This window comes from Saccopteryx bilineata, chromosome 5 (assembly GCF_036850765.1).
Source record: "Saccopteryx bilineata isolate mSacBil1 chromosome 5, mSacBil1_pri_phased_curated, whole genome shotgun sequence".
Classification (NCBI taxonomy): domain Eukaryota; kingdom Metazoa; phylum Chordata; class Mammalia; order Chiroptera; family Emballonuridae; genus Saccopteryx; species Saccopteryx bilineata.
The window spans coordinates 146,201,316-146,228,706 of NC_089494.1; the positions used below are offsets into that span (position 1 = coordinate 146,201,316).

Sequence of the window (27,391 nt, forward strand, 5' to 3'; positions counted from 1 at the left end):
CTAGACGATGGAATACCACTCAGCAATAAAAAGGAAGAAACTAATGCTACATACAATAACTACTATAACATGATGAGGGCCAGATGTTTTCCTGCACCTGCAGTGGATCGTATCATAGAAGAGAAACCTTGACATCTGCTTATCTTCAGAAAGAGAGAAGGAAGGGAAAGGAAAGGAAGAGAAAAGAAGGGAAGAGAACGGAAGAAGGAGGGAAGAAGGTGTTTACTCGGGAATGTAAGCAATTATCTCCAGGATGTATTCAAATACATCCTTTCCTCAGAGGTTGAACTGTGCAGAACACAAAGAATCCAAAAAGAATTGTGTTATGAAAGAAAATATAAATATTGAACGTAAAAAAGTGAAAACATAAAAAAGCTTATAAAACTTTAAAGAAAGAGTTTTTAATTGTCTCCTAACAGTACAGTTGGATGATGCTACATGGCTGATATATTTAGTTTGTGAAAGAACCTTAAGGTATGTGTAAACTGAAATGTTCACAACAATGCAGCCATCTTTCCTCCTCTATAATACTTCATTATTTAATACTTTTAGAGAAGGCCACCTTTATGCTGCTGGCCAAACTTTACTTCCACCCATTTGTTCCCTTCAGGGTTTCTGCTGTGTTGAGGTGGAGATTTTTTTTTTTTTTTTTAAATCAAGGAGTGGGGAATGTGGTGAAAGAAATAAGGTCATTCAAAATTTCATTCATGTTTCTTTATTTAGATAGAATTCTTTCTGTTATTCTTCTTGAATGAAAAAGGCCAAAACATAAAAAACAAAGAAACAAACAAAAAAACCACCTCAACTATTCAGGTCATATCATATTTATTTGCTTTCCATGGTTTTTAAGGGAATGTGAAATCATAAAGGTTATTTCAACTACATTTCTATGGCACTTCAGACGTACATACAGGAAGGCCCAAATCTGGGCAGGTTTCCCCCCTTCAGTATATAACAGTGCCTTTCTGGAACTTACATAAATGGATTTCAAAAGAAGACAGTGATGATCAATTTGTAGCTAATTTGTTACTAGAAATTCTACAAACTCAATGCAATTTTAAAGCATCTTCTGGGGACTCATCTACCATGTAACCCATTCCACATTTCACATTCATCTATTATTTGAATAAGGACAAATATTCATCCAGTCCTAAAAATTCATATAGAACCTATTTGATTGGAGGCTACAAAGAAGCATTTAATTGAAAAGAGCCTGATCAATTTTAGCAATAGAAAAATAAAGAAGATTTAGAACTATTGATTATAAAGCTCAGAAAATTGTGTATTTATGATTTTAAAATGATTCAATAAGATATACAGTAATAAGTTTTTTTTACTTTTCCTGAAGCATCAGAAAATTTTGTATACTTCCTGCTTTATTCTTTTTATTTTTTTTATTAATTTTAATTTATTGTGTTTAAATGAATTCAGGTGTCCCATTGAATATAACTCCCTCACCCTCACCCCTGTGTCCCTTTGTACACCCCTTTGCCCCGTCCCCCCATCTCCCCCCCTGTTCCCTCTGGGATTTGCTGTCTTGTTATCTGTATCTGTGTTATATATATATAATTTCACTAATCCCTTCACCATCTCTGACTCCATCCCTCATCCCCCTTCCCTCTGACAGCTGTCCCTCTGCTCCCTGGACCCCACCTCTGCCTTATTCCGTTCCTCAGTTCACTTTGTTCATTAGATTCCACATATAAGTGAGGTCATATGCTATTTGTTTTTCTCTGCCTGGTTTATTTCACTTAGCATAATAATCTCCAGGTCCATCCATGCTGTCACAAAAGGTAAGATTTTTTTTTTCACAGCCACATAGTATTCCATTGTGTATATATACCACAGCATTTTAATCCACTCATGTACTGACAGACCTTGAGCTGTTTCCAGATCTTGGCTATTGTGAACAATGCTAAAATAAACATGGGGTGCATTTCTTCTTCTGAATCAGTGATTTGATAATCTTACGATATATTCCTAAAAGTGGGATAGCTGGGTCAAAAGGCAGTTCCATTTTTAATTTTTTTAGGAAATCCAAACAACACACAAGTGCTGGCAAGAATGTAGAGAAAAAGGAATCCTCCTGCACTACTGGTGGGAATGCAGACTTGTGCAGCCACTGTGGAGAATTGTATACAGTAATAAGATTTTAATCGAATACAATGTAATACTGTCAAATTGGCTCACAGGTACCAAAATTAAATTCTCATTAAAGTAGCATAGTTCTAAAGTTCTTAAAAAAATTTTTAATCATCAGACTTATTCTTATCTTTCACACCACTAATGATAATATTTCAAGGAAAAAAACTATAGTTTATCATTTTATATACAAGTCTTTTTATAAAAATAACCCTATGTCCCTTATCGTCCTTATGAAAGGAGGAGACTCTAAATCTACCCCCACTTTTTTTATTTATCTTACTGATTTTAGAAAGAGAGAGAGAGAGAAACAGAAACATTGATCTGTTCCTGTATGTATTCTGGTTGGGAATTGAACTGGCAACCTCTGTGCTTTGGGACAATGCTCTAATCAACTGAGCTAATCCAGCCAGGGTAACCTCTACTTCTAAGTAGCAACTTAAAACTGATCCAGACCTAAAGTAAGAAAAACCAGGTCATACATTTAAACCCAATCAAGAATCCACATTTCTCCTTTGCTATAATTCAATATCCTATAATACTCACTAGTGAACATTGTGAATTAAAAATTCCACTTCAAGTCTCAGTCTAGATGTCACTTCCTTAGAGAAGCTTTCCTTGATCACTCAAGTTCAACCTACTGTGCTTTACAAACTTTCCCCATTTTTTAAGTTATATCAGTACTTGAACAGCACAATGTCTGCCTCCTCTTGGGACTGTCAGGACGGCTACACGGGGCTCACTGAGGGGCATGTACTGCATACACAGCACCTGGCACAGTGACATTTTAGGGGAAAATGAAACTTCCAATTTCAACTAAAACTTATAAGGTTTCTCTTGATGATTATAAAATAAAAGGTGCAAAATATAATGATTTGTCTCAGTATTTCATACTACATATCTAAACTATTGAGAAATCTTATTTCTTTTTTCTGTTTAACACTTTTTGTTGAATTTATTGAGGGTGACATTGGTTAATAAAAGTATACAGGTTTAAAGTACACTATTTTATAACACATCATGTCCTTATGTCTCTTTGTGACACAGCCTTGTTCCTGGATTCCAATTCAATATCTACCTGTATTTGTATGGTTTTGCTCTCTTCTCTTCCTATTTCACTGCTAAATTTACTATATCTACATTTCCAGTTTCTTCTCTCAGTCTTCAGCTATTTCTCTGACACCACTTTCTATTTGGAAAATATAAATTGCATTTATTGGAAAGATTTCTTTTAAATTACCTACCTGCATTTGATAACTATATTAGTTTTAGGCAGGCTTTCAACAACTTTTTAATGTTATAATTATTTTTAAAAATAATTTATGCATGGAATGGGACTTAGAGAACATTTAGAATCCAAAAGCTTTATTTTTATTTGAATAAACGAGCACCAGAACCTTTAAATAATTCACCCAAAGGTCTACAGATAGACTGTTGGCAAAATAATATCCAAAACACTAAAAAAATGGTTTTTTACTTGACTGGTTTAAAGTCCAAATACTTTAACAAAAATTTTACTTTTCTTGTTATATTTACTTTTATCATGCTTCTGAGCTTTTATGCTAATCTGATAGTGACTAATATGAGTAAAATGAAAGGGCAAGCTATGTAAATAATACAAGAGCAATTTAGATAATTATTTGCATTTAGATATTTATTAATTCTGATTATAAATATATAAAATCTACTAAGTGTTTAGCACTGTAATATTATTAATATAATATGGGGGGGCAAAAATATGTTCACAGTGGTTCATACATAAAATAACACAATGATTAATAAATAACAATACAAGAATAAATTGTTTTGTGAACTCACAACTATAAACTTACTTTTGCCCACCCTGTATTTCCTGTCACACATTTTTTCTTGCACATTTATATTCATTATGTAATTTTACTTTAAAGTATTTACACAGATGAGTATGTCCTAGATACAAAATTTGTTAAAAGGAAACACTGTTTACCATAATTTTAAAGTAAAACATTGAGCCTTATAATATAATTTTCTACTTCTTAAAAATCTATTCTTTTTTTTTCATCTAAATGAGAGGCAGGGAGGCAGAGACAGACCTGCCCCTACTGACAGGTATCCATCCAGAAAGCCCACTAGGGGCAATGCTCTGCCCATCTGAGGTGTTGCTCCATTGCTCAGCAAACAATCTCTTTTTAACACCTGAGGCAGAAGTCATGGAGCCATCCTCAGCAACCTGGGCCAACTTTTCTCAAACCATTCGAGCCATGGCTGCGGGAAGGGAAGAGAGAGAGTGAGAGAGAGGGGAAGGAGTAGAGAAATAGATGATCACTTCTCCTGTTTGCTCTGACCAGGGACTTCGAATCTGGGACTTTCACACACCAGGCTGAGGCTCTAATGCTGAGCCAAACAGGGCCTTAAAAATCTATTCTGTTTTCTCTAGTTCTCCATCATTCCCTATGCTACATGGAAAATAACACTGTATCTCAGAATGAACTCTGGGTATTTAAGTTTGTGTGAAATAGGAATATCCTTTAATGACAATATTTTAAAGTTGAAATAAAAGAAGAACAATAGCCACTTAGTACAGAATTTATTTAAATTTTCTCTTCCTCCCTGGGATTTTAAAAGGTGTGTTTGCACAAAGCTGCAAATTTAGTGACAGAAATCATGAGACATCATTATAAAATTTAAAGTAAGTTGAGATATGATTCTCACTGCTCCTGTTTTATTGTTCAGCTCACCGTCCCCCGTGGAAAGTACAGATAGGCATCCACATAACAGGGACAGCTGTCCTTGCTCTTAATGCACACGCACAGCTGTACCCTTTTAATGTGTTAAAAAGACCAAGATACAGGACCACTAGTTGACATTTTGCCTGGCAGATGAACTCTGCAATAATCAAGTCTCTATGTCAATCTAAAGTCTAGGTATACATATAAAACATCCTGGTTTTTGAGTTGCATTTTGACATGTCTGCTGGTTCCACAGAAATGTAAGTGACAATCTTTTTAAAAACAATCACTAGCCTAGGAGGTCTACTAACTTTTAATCACATGGAAACAAAGTCTCATCTCTCACTAATCTCTTAAAAATTAATTTTACATAAAATTACCTAAGCTTGCATTGAAAGGTAAGGCCTCTGAGGAAAGAGTCCGTGGGGGAATAAATGTAGTAAATTAAATAATCTATAAACAGCATGACGCGCCATAGTAATAAAACAGAATGTCACCTAACACATCTTAAGGCATGGGTAAAGGGCTATTCTTAGAAAACTAGATATTCATTTAAGACATGTTTTTAGATAATATACAGATTTGTAAAAATGATTTCTTTGGCTTAATTTAAGGATAGGGCACTCACACTTCTATAGATTTCATAAGAATCTTAGAGTTAAAAGGTCTTCCTTCTCAAAGCCTTGCTTTCACACTCTTTTGAATCTCCTTCAGCCTTCAGTTAGTGACCTCTTTCCAAACTATTCTATTAAGTTTTTGAAAACATATTTTATTTTCAACCTCATCAGAGAACCTTCTAGGTTATAGCCTTCTAGGGTGCCAGAAGACAGGTTCTATGCTAAGCTTGTTTTTATTATATATTCCTTAAAATAGATGCTCAATTCCAAATATATCTTTTAATTAAAAATTATTTGTTCTATCTCCACAGTAAGAGAAGAAAAGCCAGTTAGTGGTGGTTGTTTAACACTTAAAGAAATGGTTGGTAACCTTTAAAGAAATCTTACCAAATTATGATTTTTGAAAACATTCTCTCTTTTTTTATTTTTTTGTGACAGAGACAGAGAGAGAGACAGATAGGGACCAACAGACAGGAAGGGAGAGAGATGAGAAGCATCAATTCTTCATTGCAGCACTTTAGTTGTTTATTGATTGCTTTCTCATATGTGCCTTGACAGGGGGGGGCTACAGCAGAGTGAGTGACCCCTTGCTCAAGCCAAGCGACCTTTGGGCTCAAACCAGTGACCATGGAGTCATGTCTATGATCCCATGCTCAAGCCAGCAACCCCACACTCAAGCTGGATGAGCCCACATTCAAGCTGGTGACCTCAGGGTTTAAATCTGGGTCCTCTGCGTCCCAGCCTGACGCTCTATCTACTGCACCATTGCTTGGTCAGGCAATGTTTGAAAACATTTAAAGGTTATGTTTGGATTGGTAATGTGATATCACAGAATAAAAGAAAAATAAAACAACATTAAGGATCATATACATCTAAGGATGACATATGATTTCTAAGATCAACAACAGAAATCTTGTTTGTACAATCAATTGGTGCACAGCTAAGTGGAACAGTGAGTTGATACTTCTTTCTCTCTCCCTGTCCCTCTCAAAAAAAAAAAATAAATAAATAAAATGGAAAAGAGATTCTGCTATTACAATATTAAAATAATATAATTCTTGGTGGACTCCACAGTGGCTAGTTATAAGAACCAGGGATCAGCAAACTTATAAATAAAGTTTCCTTCTTTAATTAGAAGCCTGATGATTACAAATAAATAAGTTGTGTTTTGTTTTTAATTGGAACAGAGCACGGAGCCTAAAATATTTACTACCTAGCTCTTAACAGGAAGAGTTTGCAAATGCCTGGTATAGATTAAAGCTGTTGTGACTGTGAGGATCAATGACACAATTAAAAGGTCCTTTCACAATCTTTAACTTTTAAATAAAGAATTTAAAAATATAAAAATATCTTACCAAATCACTAAATGTTAAATAATTGAGACTAAACTGTTGTTCAAAGTAGCATTTTTTAGGTACCATATTTTATTTTTATCAAAGTAAAGTTTAAGAGCTTTGTGTTCACTGTAGTTCTAAAACTGGGGGAAAATGTGTTAGAAACATTTATATTCAATAGATCTTCACAATTATAAGAGAGTCCTAACTAATCTTCTGAAATGCAAAATATGTTATATAATATGCTCTTAAGTGAACTCTACTATTAGATGAGGCTTATAACAGTGAAAGGCATATCTATGATAACATATTAAAGTATTTTAGAAATCGACAGCTTCATCTGTAAAGCCAAATTTTCTATATAATTTTCTTCTTTATGTGGCTTTGGTGTTTTATAGGTAAGCACCTAGGTTTTTGAGATATGGTACACCAAATATTTTTATCAAGTGGGATATCAAATGGAATTTCAAAATATTTTTCCTAATGTGAAAGAAAATACTGGAAAGCGAGCATTTATTTTGAGAGTTAATTCAGGAGGAAAGAGTGAGGGTCAGAGTGATGAAGGGAAGGAAAGAAGGCTCATTGAAAGAATAGTTTGGCCCTGGCCAGCTGGCTCTGTGGTAGAGCATCAGCCCAGCATGTGATGTCCCAGTTTCAATTCCCGGTCAGGGCACACAGGAGAAGCGCCCATCTACTACTTCTCTATGCCCCCCTCACTTTTCTCTCTTTCTTTTTTCTCTCTCTCTCTTTCTCTCCCCTCCTGTAGCCATGGCTCAATTGGAATGAGTTGGCCCTGGGCACTGGGGATGGCTTTCCATACAGCCTCTGCCTCAGGTGCTAAGAAGAGCTCGGTTACTGAGCAACAGAGCAACGCTCCAGATGGGCAGAGCCTGCCTCCTAGTGGGCTTGCTGGGTGGTGCCCTGTCAGGGTGCATGTGGGAGTCTGTCTCTTTGTCTCCCCTCCTCTCACTGAATAAAAAATAAATAAAAGAAAAAAGAAAGCATGGTTCGTCCTGATAATAAAACAGACAGCCAAACAAATGGGAGATAATATTCACAAACAACAGCTCTGATTAGGGGCTATTATCCAAAATATATTAAAAAAAACTCACAAAGTTTAACAACAAACAAACAATCAGATTTAAAAATAGGAAGAAAACCTGAACAGACATCTTACAAGGAGACATACAAATGGCCAACTGATATATTAAAAAATGCTCATCTTTGCTAGCTGAAAATCAAAAATACAATGAGATACCACTTCACACATGTAAGATTGGCTGTAATGAACAAGAAAGGTAATAACAAGTATTGGAGAGGCTGTGGAGAAAAAGGAATCCTCACTCACAGCTGGTGGGAATGTAAACTGGTACAGCCATTATGGAAGAAAATGTGGTGATTCCTCAGAAAATTAAGAATAGAATTTCCATATGACCCAGTAATCCCTCTACTGGATATCTACCTAAAAAACTCAGAAACAATAGTATTCAAAGACACATGCACACCTTGTTCGTTGCAGCATTATTCACAGTAGCTGAGACATAGAAACAACCAAATTGTCCTTCGATAGAGGATTGGATAATGAAAATGTGGCACATATATACAATGGAATGCTACTCAGCCATAAGAAATGATGACATAATGCCATTTACAACAATATGGATGGACCTTGAGAATATCATAATAAGTGAAATAAGTAAATCAGAAAAAGCTAAGAACTATATGATTTTATACACAGGAAGAATGTAAAACTGAGACTCATGGATATAGATAAAAATGGTTACCTAGGAGAGAAGGTGAGGGGGATGGGTGAAAAGCAGGACAAATATACAGTGACAGAAAATTACTTGACTTTGGGTGGTGGGCACATAGCACAGTAAGCAGCTTAAAGGATATAGCGATGTTCACAGAAAGGCTATGTGCTCTTGTTGACCAATGTCGTCCCGATAGATTTAATTTCAAAAAAATAAATTAAAATAAATAAAGAAATAATGGTTTGTCAACTTGGTTATAGCTGCACTGGGACCTAACCGATTTTCTAAGGAGCCTTATAAAATAATCTAAAAATTGTCAATCTAGAAGGAGAAAAGGGCTCCCTCCTTTATTGGTCATGGGTGGCCCCATGGACATAAACTCTCCCAGACACCTGGCTTGCACCTGCATGAATATCCTAAGTGACATCTGCATGATATTCCACCTGCTGAGGCCATGAGCTATGTTCATCCAGGCAAATGTTGTCCTATCACATCTGCATCAACTGCTCAAAGCCTGAGATCAAAACTTGTGCTTGAAAAGCACCTATTTCTGACCAGCTCTCTGTTCTTCACACTTTAAATACTCTCCATACATAATCCAATCCCAAATATCTCATCAATCTACACTTCTACCCTAAACTTCAGATTGCTTTTTCCCCCCAACCACTAGCTGGACATTTCTGTTTTAATGTCCAACAGAAACCTCCCAGTTTTAAACTGTCTTAAACCAGCTGATCTTTCTCCCTAAACTCTCTCCTCTCTCTTCCTTTCCCCATTTATTCTGCATTTCACCTGATGACTCCTAATATAATGGTTCCTGCTGTTCCCACCAAAGTCCTGATTTATCTTTGATTGTCCCACTTCAACAAGGCCTCCTCACAGCCAACAGACTAATCTATCTAGTAGTCCCTTCTGATTGGCTCAATTAACTGATTATTTGAAAGAAGGTAAATTATTTGTAAACATGATAAAATATATATATGCTAATTCATATTAATCCAATGTTTCAAGTTGAAGGAAACTGACTTTAAAATTATACTCATTTTCCATTACAATTTTGTTTGTCATTACATTACACTATGCTTTATACAAAATAGAAAATAAATTTCTCATGTTCACACATGCTGGAAATACAAAGGGTCACCATGTTGAAAATCAGTAGGAAGAATACTAATTTCCAATCATATTTTTAAAAGCTTCTTGGAAAGCTATTTTAATGGGACAGTCTTATTCAAATAAATGATTCTTTTGCATTGCAAGAACTAGGGTCTGTGAGAAAAGATAAGTTGTATCTTAAAGATGACAAAGTGCTAAAGATAAAATGCTATTAACTGAAAGTGTGGGGAGACAAGCTGAATGGCCCACTATGTTGCATCATTGGAACACTGAAAAAGCAAGTGGGAAGAGGGTAGGAGTCACATACTGATTTACCTGGGCATTGATAACTCTATATTCACTAAAATTCATCTGCAAGCTTGCATATGTACTTTTAATTTTAACTGATACAGTGAAAATCACAAGAAGTCGGTCCCTTTTTTTTGGTAATTATAATCAAAGTGCTAATATTGAACTGATAATTTATATACAACGTATATCCATAGCAGGACATTGCAAGTGACTGTTGAGAGGACAAACACTCCATTCCAATCTGTGCAAAAGGGCACACACTTGTATTACTTAGGTTATGAATTTAGAACTTAAACTCTACACTGACTGCAAATCTTAAAAACCTAGTTCCACTACTCAATGTTTTAAACCATTTTATTTTACCTAATTTTAAACTCATAGAAAAGATGCAAAAATAAAAAATGGAGTCTCCTCGATGTCCTTCAGTCTGAGCTCCCTAACTTTTTTTGTTGTTGTTGTTGTTTTTGTATTTTTCTGAAGTTGGAAACGGGGAGGCAGTCAGACAGACTCCCGCATGCACCCGACCAGGATCCACCCGGCACGCCCACCAGGGGGCGATGCTCTGCTGATCTGGGGTGTTGCTCTGTTGAAACCAGGGCCATCTAGTACCTGAGGCAGAGGCCACAGAGCCATCCTCAGTGCCCGGGCAAACTTTGCTCCAATGGAGCCTTGGCTGCGGGAGGGTAAGAGAGAGACAGAGAGGAAGGAGAGGGGGAGGGTGGAGAAGCAGATGGGCGCTTCTCCTGTGTGCCCTGGCTGGGAATCGAACCCGGGACTCCCGCACGCCAGGTCGATGCTCTACCACTGAGCGAACCAGCCAGGGCCTGAGCCCCCTAATGTTAACACTTTACAGAAAAATCTTCATTTTCACCATGAGAGAGTAGAACCCTCCTCCTTTTAGTGTTTTGTGGAGATTATAAAAGGGTCATTTAAAAAACACAGCACCTGGCACAAGGGAAGCATTAAATAAATACTAACTGTAATTATTAATTTTGTTTTGTCTAGAAGAGTAAAGCTTTGGTAGAAATAGAAGGTCTAAGGAAAAGCACAAGGTAAAGCTCCCATATCTGGCTTTGGCATTTCATGACTAATTAGCATTACGGCCAGAACCTAGGAAAAATATGTGTCAGTTCTTTTTCCCTGTTAAACATATCTGAGATAGAGATGTGGGTGCGGAACTTTTACTGGGCAACTCCCTTGGAATCAATAACTGCAGGGGAGAGAAAGCAGCAGGGCTGAATGGAGGGAGCAGTTGAGCTATGATGCAGTCACAAGAAAGGCCTCAGGGAACTGGGGAGTTGCCCTAAATTGAGTCAAGAATACTGAGATTTTATACCCTCCATTGGCTGTTCCGATTTGAGCTGTCTTAGAAGAGGGGGCATCACACCTTGACAAGTCAACCCTCTACAAGGCAATTTCTAAGAGAGAGTCGGCAGGGAAGCATTAGCTGCCAACACTCGGCACAGTTGGGGGAGGAGTACTTCATTCTGAGAGAGCACTGGCATCATGCACAACAGTATCTACAACAAACTGCTCATAAGAAACTGTGTGGACACAGTTCATTCACAGCCAGTGAATCAAAACTACATAACCTATCCTGTTAGGTGACTAAAACTAAAAGAATAATTAAAATCTATATATTGATCATCACTGTTAAAATATTGTCTTTTTCTATGTTTTACTTTTCTTATTTATGAATCTTTAGAGAGCAATAATTAGTAATATATGTTTTAAACAGGACAAAATTTCAAGGACCATTTGGCTTGGACTGAATGTCTCCATGGACATTTTGGACAGGACCAAATGCCCTGCAGTTATCAAGCTCATCAAAGGTTTTCTTGTGTTTTCTACACGTTTTATAATTTTATTTTTACATATTTATAAAATATATGTACCCTTTTTTGAAAAATTTGGGGTCTAAAAACTAGGTGTGTCTTATACAGTGGTTGTAGATTTTTTTACTTGCATTTCCTGCTTTTTTGTGCTTGTTTTAGCACTCATTGTTGAAGACGGTGATTCATCATCAGACATAGATGATGACAAACTAATGGATGGGAGTTTTGACAATAATGAGGAGTTGTATGAATTTTATGATGAATAAAATTATGTAATATTTTTTTTTCAAATTTTGGACCCCAAAATTAAGGTGTGTCTTATACATGGGAGTGTCTTATATAATACATGGGGAAATACGGTATATCTTGAGTTGCTTTGAGATTATGGTGTGAAGTGTTGAAGTTCATATTTTCCATTAATATTCAGTTTTGACAGAAACATTTTAAAATAGATTTTTATTTCTCTATTAAAATTACAACTGGCTATACAAGACTGGGTCTGTTCTAAACTTCTTATTCTGTTAAAGCAACTTTGTAATATCTCTTGAAATCTAGAATGTTAAGTTCTCCAACTTCATTATTATTATTCTTCCTTCTTCCTCCTCCTTCTCCTCCTCCTCCTCTTCCTCCTCATTCTCCTCCTTCCCCTCCTCCTCCTCCTCCTCCTCCTCCTTCTTCTTATTCTTATTCTTATTCTTATTCTTATTCTTCCTCTTCTCCTTTTTTCTTTTTCTTCTCCTTCTCCCTCCTCTTCTTTCTTCCTGCTCTTCCTCTTCTTCAAGTGCTTTGGTTATACTAAGACATCTGTATTTCCATAAAAATTTAGAATCAGCTCTGTAATTTTTCCAAAAAGGCCTATATGGTTGATTGAAGTCACATTGATTCTAGACATAAATTTAGAAATTATTATTTAATAAGAATTAAGATTTTATCTGTGAAATTCACATATACATTTCCATTTATTTAGATTTTTTTTCCTTTCTTTTGGACAGAGACAGAAAGAGACAGAGAGAGGGACATATAGGGACAGACAGACAGGGAGAAAGATGAGAAGCATCAACTCTTCATTGCAGCACCTTAGTTGTGCATTGATTGCTTTCTCATATGTGCTTTGACTGGGGGTGGGGTGGGGGGGAAAGGTATCTACAGCTGACCGAGGGACCCTTTGCTCAAGCCAGTGACTTTGGGCTCAAGCCAGCGACCTTGGGCTCAAGCTGGTGAGGCTTGCTCCAACCAGATGAGCCCGCACTCAAGCTGGCAACCTCGGGGTTTTGAACCTGGGTCCTTTGCATCCCAGTCCAACACTCTATATACTGTGCCATAGCCTGGTCATGTTGATTTTAATTTCACACATTATTGTTTTATAAATTTCAGATCTGCACATTTTTTATTAAATTTGTACCTAAGTATTTTGTTATGTTTAATGTCATTGTATGTTGAGTTGTTTATGTAATGTATTTTTTAAAGTGCTTGTTATACAATTAATATTATTTATTGACCTTTTACCTACAAGTTGACTTAAATCCATTTATTACTTTTAGCACTTTCTGCATGTTCTTAGAAACTTTCTAAGTATACATTCATGTCATCTGACAATAGTGTTTTTTTCCTTTCCAAAATATATGCCTCTTTTCTTTTTTCTTCCTTCCTTCTCTTCTCTCCTTCTCTCCTCCTCTCCTCTCCTCTCCTCTCCTCTCCTCTCCTCTCCTCTCCTCTCCTCTCCTCTCCTCTCCTCTCCTCTCCTCTCCTCTCCTCTCCTCTCCTCTCCTCTCCTTTCCTCTCCTCTCCTTCCTTCCTTTTCTCCCTCCCTTTGCTTCTGCCCTCCCTTCCTTTATTCCCTCCTTTTTTATTCTCTCCCTTTGCATTCACTGGTTTGGACCTCTTTTTCTTTTTTTTTACAGGGACAGAGAGAGAGTCAGAGAGAGGGACAGATTGGCAGAAACAGAAAGAGATGAGAAGCATCAATCATCAGTTTTTCGTTGTGACACCTTAGTTGTTCATTGATTGCTTTCTCATATGTGCCTTGACCACGGGCCTTCAGCTGACCAAGTAACCCCTTGCCGGAGCCAGCAACCTTGGGTTCAAGCTGGTGAGCTTTTTGCTCAAGCCAGATGAGCCCACGCTCAAGCTGGCGACCTCAGGGTCTCGAACCTGGGTCCTTCTGCATCCCAGTCCGACGCTCCATTCACTGCACCACCGATTGGTCAAGCTGGTTTGGACCTCTTGTATAATATTTAAAAGACTTGGAAAGAGCGAATATCCTTGCATTCTTCCAAGTCTTATGTAGAATGCATCAAGTATTTCATCATTAAGTAGCTGTAGATGATCTTTTTGGTAAGCACATTTTTATCAGTTTGCAAAGGTTCCTTTCTATTCTTAGCTTGCTGAGAGTTTTAATTGTAAAAGGATGTTAGATTTTGTAAATTCTTTCTATTCCTCTATTGAGATGATCACAGAATTTATCTCCTCTTTTCTACTAACATGGTGGATTTTCAGTTGTTAATCCAATCTTGTATTACTGAGATAAACCCCACTTAATTATAATATATTATCATTTTTTAATATTGCTTTGAAAAATGTCATCTAAGTTCATAACATATATTGGTTACTTATTTTCTTCTGTTGTAACAACTTTTGATATTAAGATAATACGGGCCTCTGTTGGGAAATGTTTCTTCCTCCTTTCTTTTCCTTTTTGACTTTGATTCAGAGGATATAACCAGGTCTGGAGTTTTTCTTATGTAAAGTTTTAAATGTGAAAGAAATTCCTTTAACTGATAGAGGATATTTTGCATTTTCTTTTTCTTATTGAGTAGTTTTGGTAATTTGTGTCCATTTCATCTAAGTTGTCCAAATTATTGCTGTAAACTTTGCAAAATTTTTTTCTTTTAAATTTCAGTAGACTCTGTCATTATGACTATTATTTAGTACTAATGACTTTTATCATTCTATTGAATAGTAAGAGAGATATGAGGCATTTTGGTCTGGCTACCATGAGAGAAAAAATGACTTTTTTTTGTTGTTGTTCAGAATAACTGAGTATACAGATAGTACAAATGGCTTTTATGTCCTCAACCATTTAGAAAGGGCATAGAGATCCTATAATGTTTATTCTAGTTTAACGAAAGTTTTCAATTTTTATTTTTCAACTTAATAATAATACCTAGTATAATTATTATTATTGTATATTTATTATAGTTTTTGTTGTTAACATTTGTTGTTAGCTGTTGTTAGTTGTTACTGTATGCTTTGTCTTTTCTAAGAATTTATGTGTATATATATATATGTACATTTTACAAAAGTTATGCAAGGTAAGTATTATTATTATATCCAGTTATAGGTAAAGAAACCATGGCTCACAGAGGTTATATAATTTTCCTAAAGCTCCATGCTATATATGACAGAGCCAGGATTTGAACTTAAGCAGTTTTACTCCAAAGACTATACTATGTTTGTACAAAAACTTGAATATACTCTATAATATAGTGAAAGGTCAAGTTTATATTACCAAAAATTCAACTTTAATCTGAGCTCCTTAAAATATGAAATAAAATAAACTCACATTTTACACCAAATAGTAGTTCCAAGTTAATGTAAAATTATAACAAATAATGGTGATAGTATAACATTATAATTTGTTATATACATATAAAAGTACACATTGTAGTCTCAGGATGCAGTTTATTTAGACTGACACATAAAACACCTACCTCTGTTTTAGCAGATATCTGAGCAAGAATAATGCCGAGTGATAGAAGAAGCTTTCATTACCAATGAGAGAAGTAGTATCAGAGACACAGAGAAAGAAGCAAGAATATAGCTTAAAATGTAATCTAATCAGAGGTCAGAATGCCAGGGACAACTATACCATAGGAGGAGCAATAGAGTCTTAGAGGTCAAAACAAGTAGTTACACATGGCATTTGATTAAAAAATATAAATTTTATCCTAAGACAGAGCCCGTGTGCTCTTCAGTTATTTTGATTGCTTTTGACTGTGTTTTAATTTAGATAAAACTACAGGGACACGGTGAGCAAAGGTCTGCTCTGTAGCAATTGAAGCAATAGGAACACTGCAGTTAAAATAATAATCATACTAATGACACATGCAAATAAAAATTACAGTAATGTATTTGTACATGTACATATGTGTATAAAATAATGAATTCAGAGACACAGAAATGTAGAAATAACTTGTCCCTGATAAGGCCATCCTTTACACAAGGACATCCATCCATTCCAAATTTTTTCAATAATCTTCATTTCAAATCACCTAAGTAGTTTCTATAAGCCTTCCAATTTTCCTGGAAATTTTAGTTGTTTCAAATGCAAATAAAATGTCTATATGTAGCAACTCTTACAGAAATTGGGAGCAAAAATTTTTGTCCAATATTCAGTAAAGAGGCCTTAATGACATCATGGAATTCCCCAATAGATCATAAGTTTGGGATTATAAGGACTTTTATTTTTATCTTTTTTCAGGACTCTTAAACATTTTCATTCTCTCCTTCTTACCTTCCATTAGACTGGTTCAAGAATCAATAAACATCTTTAACCTAAAGCATTTCAGAATTGCATTCATTCTTATTTTTCTTTTTACCCCTTAGTAAAGGGCTTTCTTTCATAAAATGTAAAGAACATTTTTCTATATAAGTACAAAGGAAACCTAAAAACTTTTCAGCTCAATAAAAAGATTTAAAATGGTAACAAAGTAAAATATTATTTCCAACACAAATAATGACATAATAAAATAAACTAGAATGTGTGTTTATGTTTAAGAAAAATAACTTGGAAGATAGTATCTTAAATTCCATTTAAAAATAGTTTTTAAAAGTTCATAATCAGATTTCAATTTGGCAATAGTTGACAATGCTGTTTGGAAAATAGTTTCAGAACAGCTCCTAAAGCAGTTCCAAATGGCAATCCTGCTCTAAGGACAATTCTGTTAAAACCAAGAACACTGAATTCTTTTTAGACCCTAAAATTTTGGGAAGCACTAGAATAAAAACAAACAAAAAATACTACAATCTCCTTTTACCTTGGGAAGGAATATTTTTACTAAAACTTTGATATAAAAATTTGATATAAACCAAAATCATTAATCTGCCATGTTTAAGAAAACAAAAGGTATTGTGTCTGTAATCTCTTGTGAGGTAATATGTCCTATAAATCGTCCTGGAAGGAGGCTATACTCAGAGCATAAATCGATATAGATTGCTTTGCTCTCAAAGATGGTGATACAATATTTTCTCTTGAAGGAGAAAAAGTTTAAAGGCATAAATCAAGATAAAGTAATCATCTAACAAAGAATTACAAAGAGGTCCCATACATTTTTTTAGTGAATGCTGTGACTCATTGATTTTCTCCTGAGATAAAAGCCAAAATCTTGTGTCATTAATATCAGCTAGCAAAACTATTTGGTTCAATATGTTACATGGTTAAAAAATTATGGAGGAAAGGCAAATCTAAAGTGTTTCACATGATCAAAAAAAGGTTGGATCAGCAGAGAAAACCACATTTGAAAGCCATTTCATAGAGTTTATTTCTAGAGAACACTACATCAGAAGGAAAGAAACTGTTGCTTTTGTTTCTATAGCCAGATACAGAGCTACAGTCTGAATAAGAAGATTCTTATCTGGTATGTTACTTAAAAGTATAGTTTTTAGCAAAATAACCCAGCACTGATAATCTAATACACATCTTCATATGTCAGCTTCACACAAGTGTAGTGAAATACTTACTTACAGAGAAGAGGCCAGCAGAGCAGCTATTAGCACATCCAGCATTTTCATGCAAATTTAAAATGGCAAATAAATTCCACAACTGAGATTTTAACACCACTCATAGCTCCTCAGCTTACAGCCTCTCTGTGGCAAATATGCAAAATCAGACATGGCAACTACCCATACTGGGTCTATGTTTTCTCAGTCCATTCTACCACACCTAGCCAGAAGGCAGAGTAAAATGATTTGGAAGTATCCATGAGTAGAAAGTGCCCATATTATTCATATATGCAGCACCAGGGGAAAAGGGGCAAACAAAATTATGGTTATATGAAGCTTCAAAATAGGACATAGACTATGAAGGGATAAAGGACACCCTAGAATAGAAGCATTCATTTATATTTAATAATTTTCTAATCCTTTTTCAACAACTCATTGGCAATTCTTAAAAATTTAACCCCACAACCCAAATCTATATATTTTTTGCCTTCTACTTTTTCTTTGTTTCTTTCCAACATGGAATATAGAAAGGTTTGAATATTACCATGATATATATTACTTTTTATGATTTTGCAATGCTCAATGACCTATAATAAGATACATTATATGTCACTAATAATAGAGATGGGCAAAAGTATATATTATAGTTGTAACACAAATAAATAATAAAATAATTAATAAATCATAATCAAGAATAAACTCACATATTCATAACTGTAAACTTACTTTTGCCTACCTATGTGTATATAAAGTATATTTCCAATGCTTAATTATCCATAATTATATTTTATTGTAATTTTGGAGGGTTAATATATTAGCATTATAGAAATTACAACAAGTAGAATAAGATTTAAATAATGGATTTATTAAAAAATTAATCAAAGACCTAAATATAAGATCTGAAACAGGAAGTTACATAGAAGAAAACATAGGTGGTAAACTTATGAAATTTGGCCATAGTGAATGTTTCATGAAATTGACACCAAAGGCAAGGGAAGAAAGAAAAAAATAAATGTATGGTATTATATCAATCTAAAAAGCTTCTGCACAGCAAAAGAAATTGATGACAAAACAAAAAGGAAGCCAGCCAAATGAAAGATGATATTTATAAACAATAGCTCTGATAAGGGGTTAATATCTAATATGTATAAAGAACTTACAAAGCTCAGCCACAAACAAGCAAATGACCCAATAAAAATTGGGGCGGGGACCTGAGCAGATACTTCTTCCAAGAAGACATACAAATGGCAAACAGATATATGAAAAGATGCTCATCTTCACTAGCTATTAGGAAAATGCAAATCAAAACTACAAATGAGATACCACCTCATACCTGTTAGATTTGCTATTATCAACAAGACAGGTAATAACAAGTGTTGGAGAAGCTGTGGAGAAAAAGGAAGCCTCATTCACTGCTGGTGGAAATGTAAACTGATAACAGCCATTATGGAAGAAAGTATGGTGGTTCCTCAACAAATTAAGACTAGAACTACCATATGACCCAGTAATTCCTCTACTGGGTATCTACCAAAACCTTGAAAACATTAGTACACAAAGACACATGCACCCCATGTTTATTGCATTATTTAGAGTGGCCAAGATATGGAAACAACCAAAATGTCCTTTGATAGAAGGCTGAATAAAAGAAGATCTTGTACATATATACAGTGGATACTCAGCCATAAGAAATGAAGACATACAAATATTGATTGACTTACAACCTATGCAACTTATGTCCATTCGACTTTATGACCACGATCTCTAGCCATGACTGCTCTGCGTCTGGCAGTGCAAGCATTGCCCAGCTGGACATACGACAGTGAGGACCAGCTTCTGGAAGCACTACCATCTCCGAGTGCACCATTTCAACTATTATCCCAGACTCAGTATATAAATTTGTGTTTTGTGTCTTGGATATTTTTCATTAAACCCCTCCCAAGATGTCTACCAAGAGGAAATTGTCTTTGCAAATATTAAACCAGTTGTACTGGTAATGCAGTGTTTTACTTAAACCTGACAAATGTAAAAATAAGAAACAAAATGGTGTAAAGATGATACAAATGGCATAAAATGAACAAAGAAAACTATGATATATAACAATAGTGAAAGAAAATTATAATAAAATATGACTTAAAGATTTTTATAACATCATTTCACAGTACTGTACATATAGCCTACTCAACTTACGACCAAATCATGTTACGACTGGTCTGTCGGAACCAGTCGTGGTTTTAAGTCAAGCACTAGCTGTATTGCCATTTCAAACAATATGAGTGGGCCTTGAGAACATTCTACTAAGTGAAATAAGTAAGTCAGAAAAAGCTAAGAACTATATTATTTCATACATAGGTAGGATATAAAAATGAGACTCATGGACATAAATAAAAGTGAAGATGTTACCAGGAGAAGAGGATTGTGGGGGAGGTAAGTGGGGGAAGGGGAGTAAAGAGGGAAAATATATGGTAACTGTAAATGATTTTACTTTAGGTGATGGGCATACATATACAATCAACACTTCAAATACTGTAGAAATAGTTACCTGAAACCTAGGCACTCTTATTGATCAGTGTCACCAAAAATTAAATTTAATTAATTTTATTTAGAAAATTATAATTTTCTATATAAATTTTAAAAAAAAACAATTGAAAGAAAGAAAGGGAAAAAGGAAGAAAGAAATTAAGTTTGTTTTCGGGTACATATGCCGTGGCAATAACCTCCACCTAACCTTTTCTTCTCCCCTTTTCTAGTTTCTTATTCTTCAGCCTGGAAACCAGGTTCATCACTTTGTATCAGGATTGGATAAAAAGTTGACATAATAAGTTGTGATTGTATCTGAGTCTAATTGAAGAAGATAGTATGAAAGAAATTTAAGATTGTGAAAGATTTATTCAAGAATCTAAGATTGTGGAAGTTTTTGTTTGTTTGTTTGTTTTTCTGAAGCTGGAAACAGGGAGGCAGTCAGACTCCCGCATGCGCCCGACCGGGATCCACCCGGCATGCCCACCAGGGGGCGATGCTCTGCCATCCAGGGTGTCGCTCTGTCGCGACCAGAGCCACTCTAGCACCTGGGGCAGAGGCCAAGGAGCCATCCCCAGCGCCCGGGCCATCTTTTGCTCCAATGGAGCCTCAGCTGCGGGAGGGTAAGAGAGAGACAGAGAGGAAGGAGAGGGGGAGGGGTGGAGAAGCAGATGGGCGCCTCTCCTGTGTGCCCTGGCCGGGAATCGAACCCAGGACTTCTGCACGCCAGGCCGACGCTCTACCACTGAGCCAACCGGCCAGGGCCGATTGTGGAAGTTTTAATGTATGTTCAGTGAGCAACTAATCTGAGTGTTGTTACACCAGATGCAAGCCAGTCATCCAAAACTTTTCAGTGCAAATTATAGCAACTATACACACTTTGAAGAAAAATTTTATATGAAGCTGCATATGTAATTTAGACTTTTAGCATTTCTGTACATAATTTTATGAAAAATGGGGTCAACTTAACATTATTAAATATGGTCCTGTTTTATTTACAACACAACTTCAGAAACATTGTTTCCAAGGAGTACTGAAATCTGATGCACCATTTAGGATGTAAAGGTATATTCCACAAATGAAAAAATAAATTATGATTATGAATAGATTTTTTAAATTCTTTCACAACAAAATACACCTGGGAAAAATCTTTTTCTTTATACCTTAGGACAGTGGTTCTCAAACTTTTTGAAGTTGGGACACATTTAAAATCCTACAAATAATTGTAGGCACACTATATACAAATTTCTGAGAAATGTGTTATACTAATTAAGTCAAATATTAAATAAAAAAAATTAGGTCCAAGCGTACTTTATGGTAATTAACCAAAATATATATGACAAAATTAAATTTATTCTGACATTAAAAAACATTTTTATGTTATATTTTTAGAGTTATGCTTTTTAGAATTCATAAATAAGAGGAGTTAAAAATAAAAACAACAAAAAAAGTTATTTATAGATAGATAGATAGATAGATAGATAGATAGATAGATAGATAGATTCTTAGTAAGATTTAGTAAATTCAGCAGGTTCTGGCATGAATGTGTTAAGTTATTTCATTCTTGTGTTTATGAGAAACATGAGCCTGATGTGTCCTAACAATTTTTTTAATGTTTGGGCATATATTTGAAAGGCAAACTCTCATTTCCTCATCAATACATTGAAGAATTTCTTTCTTTTAACTCTTAACTGTGTTGAGTGTAGAAAACCCCCACCATACATATCAACTTTGCATCAGATAAAGAAGAAACTTGCCTCCAGTCTTTCTGGGGAATATGGAAGGTAGTGTAAACCATCCAGCACCACAGCTTAACAGCCTTTTGCAACCTAATCAGGCAAGTGAGGTGGGGGGTTGGGCAGACTGTCAGCTTACAGCCAATTCCCACACCTCTGTACCCCAAAACTCTAAACTCCAAAAACCCTGTTGGTTTTTTGTTCCCCAACAGGCACATATTTCTCTGGAATTCCACAGGGCGCACCTGGAAATCTCCTAGTGTGCCCTGGCGCACACTTTGAGAACCACTGTTAGGATGTTGCCAGAACACAATAGAATCCTTTAAGAGTGAGTTAGGAAGTTCTGATGTATAAAGAAGTCTAGATAAACAATCTTTTCTTTGAAAGTACATTTACCCTCCCCACATCTACCATATACATAAATATATGTTTTTGCAAAAGAAACATTCAAGCAAGAAAATGCTTGAAGTAATTTTAATGTTAAATACAATAATTCAAATTGTACTCAAATATTATAATTCTGATATAACATTTGTAGTGTGTCACCAATAAAAAAAGGGGGCAGCTGAAGACATGAGGTAATAGGTACTTGTGTGAAATAGTTATTGTTCATTATATAGGTAGACCCTCATTTAAGTGTAAGTAAAAATGTGACATGTGGGTAAGACCATATCTGATAAAAAAAAACAAAAAAACTCATTATCTTTTTTTTATTAGAAACTGTCCTTTCATAAGGTCAGTAGTATGATCAGTATTGTGAATTTAAAACTCTTTAGAAGCTATAACTTGAAATTTTCTTTAAACAGTTGTGGTAAAGTGACTCTTCTCTTATTTTTATTCACTAGTCTCTACAATTGAAAATGGCTCAAATACCTTCCTTTGTTGACATGTTGATGTGACCCTCCACACAGGTGCTCTATAGAGAGTTGTTTTGCTGTATTGATTTTTCAGGGAAATTTTGCACTGGTGGTACAGACTGGAGAGAAAGAGAGGTGTTTCCTACCTAAAAAGCATGCTGGGAAAAGAAATTAGCAGTGAATCCTAAGAAATTGTAAATAATTTTTTTAAAAATGAAGCAGTCTTATTGATCACAGTAGGCAAACCAGCTTAGAAAAAGAAATAAGACTTCTTCAAAAGGAAAAGATGGACAAACTGTCCAGGATTTAAAATTTTAAGACTGCCATCCAATGGCAGTCTAGGATAAAACATGCACAATAAACTGTATTGGATCCAAACATTTAAGGATAGAGTTAGAACATTATGCTGGTGGTAGGTAGTGCCTGGAATGAATGGAACACTGCTTGTCATACATGAATGTATCCCACAAAGTTAGTACAGGATCACAGGCTCACAGTCACTATCTCAACTCAGACCCACACTTACAAAAATACACCAGTTGAAATGCAAAATATCCAAGAAAATATCTTTGGGAAAAAGAAACATTATTTTGACTCACTATATCATGTCCATATACAAACCATTTCTCTGCAGAATTTTATACGATTTCATTAAGAGCAATGTGCCAATTAATAATGTAATATAGAATATTATTAGTATCAGGATAGTAAATTATTTTATAATTAGTATGAATGACCAGCACTGTAAGCACCAAACACATTCAGAAAGTCTTGGGCTTTCCAGAAATTACAATATCTAAAGGCCACATTCTCCATGTTTATAAGGCTGTCATGCCATACTTTATTCTGCATCATGGAAATCTGGAAATGACTTCTGAAATATATTTATAAAAAGTGTGGGAAAAGTAAGTACAATTTTATAGGACTTATATATTGTGAAAATTAGTGATATATTTTCTAAGTTTTCTCTTCATAATTATAAAATTGACAAAAGGGATCTCTAATTTACCCACTTCAGGGAATTGCTGAGAAATAAATAGTTTTATGTAAAAGTCATTTACACATGCCGTCTGTGAAAGTCATAGACGCATTCGAACTCTCTGTTATAAATTGGACTTTTAGGAGAAGGCAGGTGAGATTAAGCTATTGCACCAGGAGTACAGAGAACTGGATGTAGCTCTGCTCCTGAGTGGCTGTGTGGTTTTCCAACAAAGCATATACTCTTCCTGGATTCCCACGGCTCACCTATAAAATGTGAAAAATTCAGACAAACTATTCCAAACAACACAAAGAAGATTCTTAACTTTTTTCAGAAGGCCAGAGATGGTGCCAAATCTCTTTTCCCTCCAGATTTTTCAGTAGAATGAGTACTTGAAATCAAAGGACCTGGCAGCTGTTTTCAATGCCATGTGCCCATCTTTAAAGATTTTAATCACACATTATTGGGGGTAGTCAAGGAGGAAAGAAACTTAACAAGCTTTGGCACACCCTTGATTAAATGATAAATGTGTACCAAAGTAACTTTTATCAAATTCCACCTGCTTTAAATTCAAGAACACAGCAACCTTTCATGTTCCTTAGACATTAGGATGCATTTCCAATACACATTAGGAAACCCATTATCCATACCTGAAAAGGCTGTCTGCTGGAAATGTCGAGGTGTTTCCTTATCCATCTGTTGCCTTGATTCCCAAATATCTGCCACAGCAACTGCCCCCTTGTGTTACTCCAGATCCGCTGGTAGATGGCCAGCCTATAAATGTGCTTTCCGAACATGTGGTAATAGAGGCGGAAGGTGCAGCGTCCTGTACTAGTGGCATTAAGGATTGGGCTGAGCAAAGCAGCTGAGTTTTGGAAAACCTGTGGCTCTGAAGATTCTATGTAGAGATAGTGGCCATTTGCTGTGCCCAAAGTATTATCCTTCATTGGCCCTGTGTTAAGTGTCGATGTTGGCCCCTGATTCCTGGTCCAATCAAAATCATCTTCCGTATCTTGTTTCCAGTTACAAATTCCAATTTCAAAGTTACATTGTAGTTCAGGTGCTGAAATTGGCGTTAAATAATAGTAAAAAGTAAGGATAAAAACAGTTATGATTAAGAATACTAGTTTATATTTTACTCCTGCCAAAGTAAGCAATTTAGTCTAAAAAATTGCAACAATTAAATTATAAAAGAGTGAACAAATCCCAGATAATACATCAGGTTGTAATAGTCTATGGGCTGAAGGGGGAATTATTTTGTCTGTTATTTTCCAAATGCCATTCATGCCTATCCTTCTCCATTTCTATTACCATAATGCTAGACAAACCACCACAAACCAACAGCTGGCTCACTACAACAAATTTCTGGCTCAGTAGATTTCAACCTTAGCTGAATTTAATAATTCAGTGAATACTAAAAGAATAAACAAAAGAAACATCAAAGCCCAGAATTAATCTTCAAGAAGTGTTGATTTAAGTGGTCCAAATGAAACAACCAGTCATCAAGATAATCTAGCACTGGCTGGTTGCTCAGTGGTAGAGCGTCAGCCCTGCGTGTGGATGTCCTGGGTTTGATTCCCGCTGGTTGCTCAGTGGTAGAGCGTCAGCCCTGCATGTGGATGTCCTGGGTTTGATTCCCGGTCAGGGCACAGAGGAGAAGTGACCATCTGCTTCTTCACCCCTCCCCTTCTCCCTTCTATCTCTCTCTCTCTCTCTTCCCCTCTCACAGCCAACGCTTCATTGGAGCAAAGTTTGTCTGGGCTCTGAGGATGGCTTCATGACCTCCACCTCAGGTGCTAGAATGGCTCCAGTTGCAATGGAGTAATGCCCCAGATTGGCAGAGCAACACCCCCTAGTGGGCATGCTGGGTGGATCCCGGGTGGGTGCATGCAAGAGTCTGTCTCTCTGCCTCTCCACTTCTCACTTCAGAAAAATACAAAAAGAAAAAAGATATTTTATCATCTCCCTTGGTGATTCTAACATGCATTGCTGAGATGAGTCATATTTAAATGGGTCTCAGTCTTCTGAATCATCAGATATACAGAGCAAAATTGCTATATATCAATATTAAAGCCTATACAAATACTAGTTTGTTAGATACAGGGTGAAGTCCAGAAATTTGTGTTTTTGCCAAGTAACCAAGATAATTATGAAGCAGACATTTTCCAGATCTTCCTCTGAGAAACTCTTCTCTTGGCTCCATGCAACCCCAGTTCCAAGTGTCCCTTTCACTCCATGCCAGAATAACCATCCTTCAGTGAAAGTTTATCATTTTTCTTCTCTACTCAAAATCCTTGAGCATACATTCATTTAACCTAAACTTAAATCTGAACTCTGCTATCTTTCAAGCATTACTGTTCCCAAATGAAATTCATTTCCCCTTTGTCCTTCCTGTTAGCAAGCACCATCTTTCCAATGTGCCCTAAACATTCCACCCCTTTCTATGCTGAATGTTCTATCACGTGCCTTGCTGATTCTAGCTGCATCTCTTCAGTGGTAGTATTTTCAGCTTGCTGCATTGTAGCTCCTTTGGACTGGAGGTTTTAAACTTCTAAAGCCGAGTGATGTCAGGGAAATGGCGCCATGAGGAGTGCTACTGATAAATCTCCCCAAAATTTCAACAAGTTCTTCAACCAGAGACAGAAAAATCTATCCTTGGAGCGTCTAAAAATCCCACATTCTGAAAACAAAGGTATGATCGAGCAAAAAACTAACTATATAATCAACCCCAAAGGAAATAAGACGGAGATAGGAACACTCCGCCTTCCTCACTAACCTGAGCAAGGGCTTTCACTTGGGATTGAGAGAGAGTGGGGGCTAAAGGGGGTTAAGGGTATTGAGGGAGCCAGGCTGCAGCACAGACGTCCAAGCCAAGGAAAGAGTGTGCCCGTGGTGACCCAGCCAACGCGAGCTAATGCCCGCGCTGGACCCTGTCAAAGACCGGTGAGCAGCAGCTGCCATTAGCCCCGATATCCTGGTCAGTGAGTGCAGATAGTGTGTGAGAGGTTCCTCCTAGCGCCTCGGGAGTGGGCGCCCATGTTCCCAGGCAGAGGGTCAGGGTCAGAGGCCTTTGCGTGGGCTGTGACCAGAATCTCGATGTGGTCCCTGCACCCTGAACAGCAGCGCACGGGGAGTGTGTGAAAGCAAAATTCCCTACGCCCAAATTGCTCTGGGCAGGCGGGTGCCTCACCCAGCCATTCAAGCTAACATCCCTGGGGAAAAAAAAATACAAAAGTGTTAGGGAGAGCGGTGCGCAAGAAGCTTGCAGTCTGACTCGGGAGCAGATCTGCAGATCCAATTGCTGAAATTAGCTTAACCCACAGTCTGCTCACCTCCCAACTGACCTATGCAGCTCTAACTGACAAGATCACTCTCAGTTCAGCAATCTAAGACAAGAGGCGTGATATTTTTTAGTGCCTCTTGCTATGCACGTAGGGGTGGGGGCAACTTCTGATTGGCAGAGCTTTCATACTCAGGGCTATAGGTTAAAAAGAGGGTCTTGGCAGCTTTTAAGACCTCGTGTTCTGCAAGCAGCGACTAGGGCATCTTCCTTTCAGCCAAAACAGGTTACAAAGTGCAAAAAGCCTGGGGAGAGTGGTCCCATAGAGGACTAGGCATGCTGAACAAGCCTGGAGTCTCATAGAAAGGCACCTTGAGAGCAATTGGTTCCCAGCCCCGCCTGACTATGCTGGCGGCTCTGACTGACAGAGCCTTACCCGGAGCCCTGCATTGAGTGGGGATAGAGTGGGGATTTGCCAGCTCTTTGAGCCTCTTACTCCCCAGG

The 27,391-nt window shown here is 36.4% G+C and overlaps 1 protein-coding gene across 6 annotated transcripts in view; it reads right to left on the minus strand.

Moving 5' to 3' along the window:
• The window catches only part of MALRD1 (MAM and LDL receptor class A domain containing 1), a 794,026-nt gene that overhangs the window by 570,517 nt on the left and 196,118 nt on the right, over positions 1-27,391 (minus strand). For all 6 annotated transcript variants that reach the window (XM_066232773.1, XM_066232772.1, XM_066232769.1 and 3 more), the window contains one exon: positions 24,258-24,670. In XM_066232773.1, coding sequence (XP_066088870.1) covers positions 24,258-24,670 — 413 coding nt within the window. The remainder of the gene's footprint in view (positions 1-24,257; positions 24,671-27,391) is intronic.